Source organism: Myotis myotis, unplaced genomic scaffold, assembly GCF_014108235.1.
Source record: "Myotis myotis isolate mMyoMyo1 unplaced genomic scaffold, mMyoMyo1.p scaffold_m19_p_10, whole genome shotgun sequence".
In the NCBI taxonomy this organism is placed as follows: Eukaryota; Metazoa; Chordata; class Mammalia; order Chiroptera; family Vespertilionidae; genus Myotis; species Myotis myotis.
This window is the reverse complement of record NW_023416314.1, coordinates 42,935,823-42,948,188: the sequence shown is the minus strand read 5'-3', so window position 1 is coordinate 42,948,188 and position 12,366 is coordinate 42,935,823. Positions and strand designations below refer to the sequence as shown.

The 12,366-nt window shown below is 38.0% G+C and overlaps 2 protein-coding genes across 2 annotated transcripts; one reads left to right on the top strand and one right to left on the bottom strand.

Annotated features, from left to right (window-relative positions):
• Positions 1-3,456: 3,456 nt before the first annotated feature.
• Positions 3,457-4,437, top strand: LOC118664398 (olfactory receptor 52H1-like). The gene has a single exon (XM_036324458.1). The coding sequence runs from the start codon at positions 3,457-3,459 to the stop codon at positions 4,435-4,437; it is 981 nt and encodes a 326-aa protein (XP_036180351.1).
• A 4,549-nt stretch (positions 4,438-8,986) lies between these two features.
• Positions 8,987-9,937, bottom strand: LOC118663142 (olfactory receptor 52B2-like). The gene has a single exon (XM_036322560.1). It carries the CDS (start codon positions 9,935-9,937, stop codon positions 8,987-8,989), a length of 951 nt encoding a protein of 316 aa, XP_036178453.1.
• Positions 9,938-12,366: the final 2,429 nt, after the last annotated feature.

Below are 12,366 nucleotides of genomic sequence, written 5' to 3'. Positions count from 1 at the left end.
GTAAACATTTATTATAAATACTAATGATATTGACTGGGGAGTAGAGTCCCTGGAATCCCCCTAGGTTTTAGGCCCCTCATTTTTCAGTCTCTTCATCCCCTGAGAAAACCAATAAAAGATAAAAAGGCTATGCTCTGCAGGTGTGTCTCTTCCCCAGCTAGAATTAAATGTCCTTCTCCCTGTGCCTCACCTGCTCTGTACCCTTTCCTTCTTTCTTTTTCTATGTCCCCCTCCTACCCCCCAGTTGTGTTATGTTCCCTTCTAAATCTCTGTTCTCATCCTGGAGTTATCCTCTTCCAGCCATCTACTGGCTTTCTAACCCAGCACCAACATCAAAACTAGTTGTCTGTGAGTATTATCTGAATGTGGTAATGGTGATAGTGGGAGAAGTCTTGGGAAAGCAGAATGAGAAAGAACAGGCAGTGTTAAAGGACCTTCTGGTCGGCAGAATAATATAGCCCCTCAAAGATATACACAACCAAATCTCTGGAACCTGTACATGTTATTTATATGGCAAAGAAAATTTATGTAGATAATCAGCTGATTTAAAATAAGGGTATTATACTGAATTATCTGGGTGATTCCAGTATAATCACAATGGTCTTCAAAAGCAGAAGAAGGAAATAGAAAAGTTTAGAGTCAGAGAGATATGAAGTCACATTTCTAAAAAGTTTAGAGGAAGATTAAATGTACTGTTATTACCTTTGAAGATGGAAGAAGAGTCAATAAGTCAAGGGAATACATATATATATATATATATATATATATATATATATATATATATATTCAGCAGTGACTGACTTGAAATATCAGTTTTCTACTGAGACTGTATTACTGGTTATTCTATGTGAAATCTTGCCTTCTTCCATGCTGGAAGAAACACATGGAGACAGAAATTATATTCTCAAGAAGAGTTCTTAATCATTAATGCAGGGTTGGCCACATATCTAGGAAAAAGACTTCAAGAGAATAATAAAAATAATGCAAAGCTTAATACAAACATCTGATTGTTTGGTAAATATATGTATAACCCATGAACACAGATGATAGTGTGGTGAAGGCCTGGGAGGTAGGTTTGGGGTGGAGGGATTAAAGTGGGATATCTGTAATACTTTCAAAAGTAAAGATATATTTAAAAAAAGAACTGTGGTTGCACAAGCAGGGCAATAGAGACATGGTTTAGTAAAACTGGAGAAAGTTTCCTGGAGACATTAGCACTTGTCAGGGTCAGAGCAATGAGTAGAATTTAGTCATAGTGAGAAAAGACAAGATTGCATCTATGGAAAAGGAAGCAATACCAGCAAGGGGGTGTAGGAATGATGGAGAAATACGGGGAGTCCTCTATGAATACATTTTAGGGAAGAATGTGAGACACATTCATATAGGTAGAACCACTCTATATAGTGAAAGTATTGACTGTAAAACAGGAAATAAAAATAATTGTTGGCACAGCAGGTGCAATTACATGCTTTTAAGCAATGTGAGTGTTTTGGTAATTTTATATTTTAAAGAGATCAATATGGTAGCATGAGAAGAGAAGGGTTTGCAATATATTAAAAGAACCAAAATCCTTTTTTAAAAAGTGTTTTTATTGATTCTTGAGAGAGGAAGGGAGATGCTGGGGTCCTGCCCCAGCAGGTCCAGGGGTCCCCAAAGGTGTGGACGGAGTTGGCGAAGAAGGAATGACACGGAGACAGCGTTCAGTTGATCAGCAGGCTAGCCAGGATCTCTAGCCAGGATCTCCAGCCAAGTTCTGGTCTGGATCTCCAGCGAAGTTCTGCTTAGGATCTGCAGCCAGGGTCTGTGTCCATGTTCTCTTGCTAGGTTCTCCAGCCAGGTTCTCCAGCCAGGTTCAGTTACCAGGTTCTAGTCAGGTTCTCTTGCCAATTTCTGTAGTCAGGTTCAGTTCAGGATCTTTTGCCATGTTCTCTCGCTAGGTTCTGTCTCTAGGTTCTGAGGCCAGTTTCTGTCCAGGAACTTTTGCCATGTTCTCTCCAGCGAAGTTCTTCTGTCTCTAGAGAACGTTCTGTGTAGGTTCTGTGCCTAGGTTCTGTCTCTCTTGGTTCCATATTCTAAGTTCTGTGTTCTAAGCTCTGTGTTCTAAGCTCTGTGTTCTAAGTTCTGTGTCTTGCTGTCTTATTACATCTGTATTTATACCAGTTGATTCCAATCCTATCAATCTCTATTCCAAAGGTTAGGGCGTTTCTTATCTCCATTCCAGGGAGTAAAGATTATGTAGCTTAAGCATGATTGTTCGTAGTTAAAGTGATTAATTACCCGCCTGGTACTTAGTTAAGAGGTTTTATTCCCTCCCTAACTTCAGGGGAAAATCCCTACCTGGGGAAACAACCTTTCTCAGACACCTTGGTGAAAACACATAGTGCCAAGAAGGTGAGCAAACATATTAAGAACAGTATGCCATATATGCCAGGTCCCTTGAAACAGCAAGCATGGACCGGCTCCCGGCAGGGAGAGGGAGAGAGAAACATTGATTGGCTGCCTCCTGCAGTCCCCCTACTGGGGATCAAGCCCACAACCCTGGCATGTGCCCTGACCAGGAATGGAACTGATTTCTTCTTGGTGCATGGGATGATGCTCAAACAATTAAGTCACACCAGGCAGGATAGAACCAAAACTCTTATTCTATGGTTCCAATTAGTGAGTAAGAAGATGTGAGTAGATGAGGAAGTAGAGAGGAAAAAGAAGTAGGCCGGTCAAACAGGGATTTCAAATAAGGATCATAAGAGCTGGAAGATGAGAGATAGGGGCTGAAGGAGGAAGAAGGGTTACCACCAACTCTCAGATCACTATGTTCCAGCAGTGGGAGAACAATGTGATGACGTATGGGGTAGCTGATCAGGAAGTTGGCAGGTAGAAGAAGATAATGAGCCTTGGAACACTATTTCTGAGTTGAAAAGAATATTTAGATAGAGATTGTCTTCCAGATATTGAAGAGGTGGGAGTAAATTCTGAGCAGTAGTAGATTGACTCACCAGAGTCCTAGTGATACATTGGCATTAAAAAATGCAAATTTGATAATTAACACATGGCCCCTTATTTATTTAAATGGATATTCTTGAGATTTGTGTCAAGTAGGATATTTAATACATCTTTGAGAAACCTCAAACGGAGTTATTTGGTGAGAGCAAGACAACCTTGGAATTTTAATTGACAACCAAGGGCCAATGTGCTCCTAGGTCATAGATCTATTGGGACATGGTTCCAATATAGTAACAATGCAGTTATGGTAAGGTAATATTTATACATGGGTAATAATTAAGGTTTTTGGGAAGCTTTTAGTAAATGCTGTAGAGGTTGTGAGAAGTAGATTGCATTTTTCTTCTAGTGTTTGTTAAGAGATAGGACAGGAGGTATCCCAGTGATGAAAAAGACTTAAAAAAGGATTTTGTGAACAGTCAGTCCCCAGAATTAAATGTGGTATTTTGTCCTCAGGGGATGACAATCAACATGATGACCACATTGAATTTGACAGCTTTTAATCCAGACTCCTTCATTTTGGTGGGGATCCCAGGGCTGGAGCAGTTTCACATCTGGATTGGAATTCCTTTCTGTACCATCTACCTTGTGGCCCTTGCAGGTAATGGCATTCTTCTCTACCTCATCACTATGGACCGCAGCCTCCATGAACCCATGTTCTTCTTCCTCTCCATGTTGGCCTCTACGGACCTCATATTGTGCAACACATGTGTCCCCAAAATGCTTGGCATATTATGGTTGAAAGCTCAGAAAATCACATTTTCTGGCTGCCTCACCCAGTTGTTCTTTCTCCACTTCAGCTTCTTTCTGGACTCAGCCATATTATTGGGTATGGCATTTGATCGCTACCTGGCCATTTGCTCCCCCTTGAGGTACAGCAGTGTCTTGACACCTAGAACAATTGTCAAGATCTCGGTAGGCATTGTTGGTCGGAGCTTTAGTATCATTTTGCCTGTTGTTTTCCTGGTGAAGCGTTTGCCCTTCTGCAGGACACGTATCATCCCTCACACATACTGTGAGCACATAGCGGTGGCACGGCTCTCCTGTGCTAGTATCTCCATCAATATCTGGTATGGCTTCACTATACCTCTAATGGCGATTATGTCAGACCTGATCCTCATTGGTATTTCCTACACTCTCATTCTTCGTGCTGTTTTTCACCTTCCGTCTAGAGATGCCCGCCAGAAAGCTCTCAGCACCTGTGGGTCTCATGTCAGTGTCATTCTCATATTCTACACATCAGCCTTGTTCTCTGCCCTTACACATCGCTTCGGCCACAACATCTCTCTCGCCTTTCACATCATGTTTGCTAATCTCTATGTAGCAATCCCTCCTGCACTCAATCCCATCATTTATGGTGTAAAAACAAAGCAGATCAGGGACAAAGTTGTCCTTCTACTCTTTCCTAAAGGGAACAGTGACCTGGGGATGAGGGCATAGAAAATAAGATTGTGGAAAGTCAAGTAATTATATTTATTTAATATAATTTATTTGTCAGACAGAGAAAAACAAATACCATATGATTTCACTTATGTGTGAAATATAAAGAACAAAATAAACAAAACAGAAACAGACTCATAGATGCAGAGAACAAACTGATATTTGCCTGATAGTAGAGGGGCTGGGGGCTTGGTGAAAAATATGGGATTAAGAAGTACAAATAGGTAGTTAAAAAATAGTCATGGGGATGCTAAAATCAGCATAGGGAACACAGTCAGTAATATTGTAATAACTATGCATGATGTTAGATGGCTGCTAAAATTATGGGTGGGGATCACTTTGTAAATTACATAATTGCATAACCATTATGCTGTACACTTGAAACTAATATAAAGTAATATTGAATGTTGACTGTAATTGAAAAATAAAATAGAAAACCACAATGACAACACAAAATAGAATTTCTTATGTAAATCACTAGCAGAAAGCCCCCAATAATGGATCCAATGGTTATAAATTTCAAGACTTCATTTTTCTTGGAGAAAATAATTGATAGAATTAAAGAAAGAGAGGTAAGGATTATTCAAGTCTCAAGAAAATGATAGGCATCAGAAGGAAGTATCCTAATTTTCTACCATCAAAAACATAAATGCACAAAATTTTTACTCTTTCTTTGGTCCCTTTATCCTGTTTCAATTTTCTCTTCTTAAAATAAAAGAAAAGCTAGTACTTAACTCATAGTCTTGTTGTGAGGTTAAATTTGTCTAACACACAGTCAACTCATAAATTAAATAGTTATTAGTATGGTGAAAAGTTTAAATAAATCCCACTCCCAATTCTTTCTCTGTCCTACATAGTTAATTTTCTATTTGATAACTTCTCTTGACTATTCCATTTTCAAAATCTACATGAAAAAAATACCACCTGTTTCTCTTCCTTTCTTCATGATCAACACATTCTCTCTAACTCTCTATATTAACTAAATGGTACAAAAGTCAACTAGTTTCTCATGTCAAAGATCTGTTTGTTTATTTATTTTCTTTAATTATTTCAAGATTAATTTACTCTTGATTATGCCTTCTTAATATCCTTAAATTCATTCATGTTTCACATTTAAATGTGATCACTACTTTCTCTCTGTCCTGGCTTTTTCTCAGCAGCCTCCTTTAAGAATTTGCTATCTTCACTTTTTTCTCTCCCATCTAATTTTTCACTCAAAAACTGGAATGCTATTACTCTAAACTTCAACTAGATCATGTCAGTCCTTTACTTAAAATCATTGAACATCATTGAACAGTTACTCATTTTGCTTAGAATAAAACCCCAATATTCTAACATATCTTCAAAGACCTTTACCATATGATTGGTGCTAAATATTTATTGCTTGCACTGACCTTACATTATGCTAAGTGAAAAAAGCCGTCACAAAAGGCTGACATATTGTATGGTTCCATTTTTGTCAAAAGTCCAAGAATAGGCACATCCATACTGACAGAAAGTTAATTAGCATTGCCAGGTGATTGGGGGAAGGTTAAATAAAGAGTGACTACTTAGCCCAGCCAGCATGACTCAACAGTGGTTGAGTGTCGACTTATGAACCTGGAGGTCACGGTTCAATTCGCTGTCTGGGCACATGCCCAAGTTGTGGGCTCTATGCCCAGTGTGCGGCATGCAGGACACAGCCGACCAATTATTGTCTCTCATCATTGATGTTTCTATATCTCTCTCTCCTTCTCCATTCCTCTCTGAAATAAATAAAAATATATTTTTAAAAAAGAGTGCATGATGAGTATGGGATTTGTTTTAAGGGTGATGAAAATGTTCTGGAATTAGATAGTGGCATTAGTTGTACAACATTGTAAATGTACTAAAAGCCAGTAAATGACACATGGTAACATTGTTGAAATGGTGAATTTTATGTTATGTGAATCTTACCTTAATAAAGAAGTTTAAAAATATGCTCAATATATACAAATTATATATGAAGAGCCTATAGTAATAAGTGTGCCTGATTCCAAAGTCTCTGTTCTTATCCACTCATAATCCTACCTCCCAGTGAGGCAAGGTTTCTCTATATTGACTTCAGTCCTTCACATCTGAGTTAAACTAGCGCTGAAATTTTCAGGCTCACCCTAATCCCAGTATGTCAGGTCTAATAAGAGCTGCAATCAGTGAGGTGCTGGAGCTTTTCATACTAACTCATAAGAGCAAAGTGTTAAATTTTTAGGAATTTTGCCAGGAAGTCACTTGAAATCAGTCATAGTGGAAGTGTCTACACTTTGTGGCTCAGCAAATCTCCAAATCAAACCCCTAAAAGTTAGTTATTAAGCATTCACCAGCACACCACTGGCTTTTGAAGTTCACTCACCAGCCTGGGTGTGGCCCTGGCCATGATGTCTTAGAACTTGAGCTTCAGCCACTACTGGGCTCTTTTTTTCTGATCTGTGACTTTTATGTCCCCTGGTCATTTTTTCCCCAATGACCCTTATATACCTAAGCCTGATAATATTGTTGGGATGGGGGAGGAACACATTACTATGATTTAGATAGGCTCCTTTAGGTGTGTGTATTTATGTGGCTACAGGGAATAGAGTGGAAAGGAGAGACAAGGATGGGCATAGGGACGGCAGCCACCCAAGACTTACAGGGTTGAGAAGACCATTTATACTGGAAGTTTGTAATGACCCCATGTTGGGTCTTAAATATTCATGTTATCAATTTTATACTGAATGTACACAAGTATTCTGGATCAGGGACAGACTATCATTATTCACATAAAAAACAAATAATAACTGTGTGGTCCCTCACACCCAATTCTAAGCCCCAGGGCTATACAATGAAGTCCAGTTAAAATGTCATATGAATACAAAGTCAAGAAATTAGGAGAACTGTATTTTCTCTGATTATAAAATCCAGAGAGACTGCTCCTGCTCTCTCTACCTTCCCTTCTTCTGAGAAAGTTTCTTTGGAGACTGAGGGGAAATAAATCTCTCTGGGGAAAAGATAAAACCATTGTCTTTAGCTCTAAAACCCAGCCATGTCTCCATGCTTCTGGAGTTTAGTTAATCTCTCTGGAGTCCTCTCACTATCTATAGTTATCTCATTCACTATAGTTATACATTAATTTCCCAAAACCTGGTTTTATCCCAGGATTCCAAGATTTTAACAAAATTTATTCAGAAAGTCCAACTTTGGAAAAACACAAAAATGTATTTTCTCTACATCCCACAATAGGCCAGAAATATGAGCAGACAGCTGGAAAGAAAGAAGTTCCATGGTTATGGAGCAAGGTAAAACTTCTTTGAAAATTTCCGTAGGGGATTTTGAAGGATTGAGTACCTGCACCTGAATTATGCCTGTCTGTGTCATCCTCTGTCTAAAGTGGGTGTTGCAACCTAACCGGTTTGGCTCAGTGGATTGAGCATTGGCCTGCGGACTAAAGGGTCCCAGGTTTGATCTGTCTTGGTTGGGGGCAAATCCCCAGTAGGGGGTGTGCAGGAGGCAGCTGATTGATGTTTCTCTCTCATCAATGTTTCTAACTCTCTATCCCTCTCCCTTCCTCTCTCTCTAACAAAAAGAAAATCAATAAAATATATTTTAAAAATAACTAAATAAAATGTGTGATGCACATCTGATAGGCTGCTTCACTGTAGGTAGATGAACCTGGTGGGAGAAGGAAGAAGGAGGGAGCTAGAAGGACTTTGCCATAGACAAAGGACAGGTTTTTGTTTTGTTTGTTCTTAACCTTTGACCATAAGGAGGGTGAAAGCTCATACCAGAGAACATAATGACATTAATGACAGTGACACAACACATTTGTACAGAATTTTATAGTTTGCAACGTGCTTTAGCATCTATTCTCTTATTGGATCTTCACACAACGATCCTGTAAGATGGATGTTAAAAAGTTTAAAAAGTGGAGGGCTGTATAGGACACCCAGCATCCAAGGCAGATTATATCTCCAAACGCTTTACTTAATTATCTTGTTCCTTTTTTATCTTCCAAAATCATGTACTTACAGCAGTAAATGTAATTTCATTTGTGTGCCTGGTGCTATCTTGCATGAACAGGTATGCACATTTGTATAACAAGACTGTTCAAGTCTTTAGTGAATAAGATGAGCTAGAAGGGAGGGAGCCTTAGTGTTTCCCCAATTTGTACACAATGTTGCTGTTCACTCATTCTAATTTATATTCATCATAGCTGTTGGGGAGGACCCAGAGATCTAAAATTTGAGTTGCAGATGAAGGAGCAGTGTTTTTTAAATTTTATTTTTGTTTGATAGAAATAGAGATGTTATGTTATTAAATACTGCAGAACCCTATGGGCATGCAAAAATAGAAGTTTGTTAATACACTGATTTTCAGGAACCTAGTTACCTCTGAGATAAGGAACTCATGCAATTTCGATCATTCCTAAAAAAAAAAAAAAAAAATAGACTAATTTCACAGCAAGTACAGTCTATCCTGAATGACAACGGTCTTTCCTCTTTTCTAATAGGACCTTTCCTTCGGGCCTATAAGAAACCACAGTGCTATCCAGTCAAACTCAGCAATACTTCCCTTTTGAAGAAAATACAAGGGCCACTCGTTCACGAATTTGTTTGGTCTTTACTCCATAGATAACTGGGTTCATCATGGGGGGAACAAGAACATACAGATTGGCCAGCAGGATGTGGACATGCTTGGGGATTTTTCTGCCAAAGCGCTGAACAATGACAGTGAAAATCCCTGGAAGGTAGAACATGAGGATGACACAGACATGGGAACCACAGGTGCTGAGCGCTTTCATCCGAGCATCATGGGATGGCAGCCTGAAGACTGCCCGCAGAATAAGCCCATAGGAGACGACTATTGTCACCATATCTAGCATAACACTGAGCAATGGCACAGAGATTCCATACCAAATATTGATGGTGATATCAGCACAAGCCAGCTTTGCCAGCCCCATGTGTTCACAGAATGTGTGGGCAATGATGTTTGTCCGGCAGAAGGGCAGGCGTTTCACAAGGAAGACAATAGGGAAAACAGTTGCAAAACCCCTGAGCACTACAGCACCCCCTATTTTGCCAATGACACCATGGCTAAGAATGGTGGTATACCTTAGTGGGTAGCAGATGGCTACATAGCGGTCAAAAGCCATGGCCAAGAGAATGCCTGACTCCACTACAAAGGCAAAATGCATAAAGAAGAGCTGGGCTACACAACCACCAAAGGAGATGTCCACGTCATCAAACCAGAAGATGCTCAGAGCTTTGGGTACTGTGGATGTGGATAGGATCAGATCCCAAAAAGCAAGCAAGGAGAGGAAGAGGTACATGGGTTCATGAAGACTGCGTTCCACTGCCACCACGTAGATCAGGATTCCATTTCCTGCCACGGCCACCAGGTACATCAGGCAGAAGGGGATGGAGATCCACATGTGTAGCTCCCTCAGTCCAGGGATGCCAATGAGGACAAACATATCGTAATTGACAGTGGAGTAGTTGGGAGCTGACATGCTTGAATTATGGTATGAAATGCTCATCACTTACCTGTAAGCAGAAAGAACGTTAAAGAACTAGTCTGTCACACCCAACTAGTATATATTTATTAACTCTCAGTGGGCTCAGATCTGCTATAGAAAATCTCAGTTAATGAGTTTCTAACTACTCAGAAGTTTTAATTATAGACCCAAATGTGTGCAATGATCTGTTTTGCAGAGAAAGATTCCAAAGTTTCAAAGTGGGATCAAAGAATTTTTAAAAGATGCTTCCAAAGAAAATCTATCAGTAGGCACTATTTTCTCACACAATTGACACAAACTTAAAATGATAGTCATTCAAAATGGTAAAACTCATGATAATCAATTTTATTCTCTGGCTAAACATTTTAAGACAAGAAAAAATAATGAATTTTTATAAAGGACATAAAAAATGAATAGAAACACAAAGTATTTTTTCTTATTGAACTAAGCAACAGTTCTGTTATCCAGCACACACATTTATCTAATAAACTGCTTTTTATTTGCTATTCTTTTATTTTTTATTGTTATTCTTTAATTAGGCATTTAACATATTCAAAAGGTTGATGCATTGTGTTTGTTAAAATTAAATAACTACATAGATCATAAATGAAATGTGGATTTTGTTCGAATTCTAGTAATTTTTCCATCTCATTTTTCATGGTTGCCTAATCAACTATTGATCTAAGCATCTATTGATCACTTATCATGTGTACAAAAATACATTAACATGTGCATAAAAGGGGAAAAGGAGTTCAAAGCCTATAAAATAAATATCCTGCACATAGGGTTATAGTCTATGTGAACAAAGGTGTTGATATAAGTGTTTTCTGTTTCTATGTTTAATAAATGATTACCTGTTGATTACAGATATATTTTTGAAGTTTTATTATCATTATCACTGCAGTTAGGGATGCTGCTACTTGAGATTGAGTGGAGCTTCAATGTAGCACTTAGTGAGTACTTGTTCTGAAAGCTAGGATGAGATTCTGTACTAGAGTTTACCCAGATTATTAAAAAATATTACATTTCTATCCCAAAGTTTTCTTTATTATTACATCCCAACTTTATTACTTTAAAGAAGCATGATCAGAAATAAGTAATGAGCAATTCAAAAATTAAATCATAAATAAAAGTGGATACAACCACTTCTTATTTAAACTCTTCTTAAAATAGATTTGATATTTCTTTCTTTATTTTTAATTTAATTTTTTAAATTGTTGACAGTATTACTGATGTCCCACATTCCTCTCTCATTTACCCTTTCATTCAATCTCCCCCCACCCCCACCCCCATCCCAGGCCTTCATCACACTATTGTCTGTGTCCATGGGCTATGCATATATGCATATATGTTCTTTGGTTAATCTCTTTCTATCTCCCCCCCCACTCCTCTCCCCTCTTAGATCTTTCAGTCTGTTCCTTGTATCAATGTCTCTGAAACTATAAACTGACAAGATATATTTTTAACTTTTTGAAGTTGTTCATGCGTGTGTGTGTGTGTGTGTGTGTGTGTGTGTGTGTTTGTGTGCGCGCGCGCGCGCATGCACGCATGCCAGGATTGAATTTGAATAAAATTAGTAAGCAAAAAAATTTTGTCCTTCAGGGAACACAATACAGTTGATCTCCTCAAATCACTCCTCCCAGAGATTTTGTGAAACCCTTCTACTTCATGCTAAATGGGTTTCATCACTGAAAAAGGAACATATGATGAAACAAACTATACTCTTTAAAGAAGATAGAAATAAAAATCCCAACCTTTGAAATAGCCTAAAATTTAATAAATAATCTTCATTACAAAGTAAATTAATTTTCTCATTAACAAAAAGCAACACACTTTTTATTCAGAATCAGGAAAGATAGACCTGCCCAAAGAAATGCTGTTTAAAATTTACCATTCATTATTAAATAAAAACAAGATCACAAAAACATGTTATGCTTGATGTCATTGTGGAACAAATAGCATATTTTCATAGGTAGGCTGTCTAGTAGATAAAACATAGAAATATGACTATTATATCTGGGTATTGAACTAATGAATCACTTTATCTGAGAATTTTTCTATCATATGGAAAAATATTTTACTATTGCCAAATATATGACAATAATTTGTTGAAGTCTGTTTCATTATTAAATTGAGTGCTAAAAATTTGGGCTTTCATTAGAAGTTATTTTTTATAATTTCTTTATTGTTTAAGTTATTACATGTATCCTTATCCCCACATTACCCCCCCACCCCCACCACTCATGCCCTCACCCCCTCATTAGAAGTTATTTAATTCATATCACCAATCCTTAAAGAAATGTACGTAATGTTCTCTCTAATCCACAGTAATTTCATTTTCTGTTGGACTAGCTCCAGGTTCATAAAGTATTTGGAGTTGTACTCTGAAGAGTGTGGTATTGATTACTAGCACTTGAAATTTT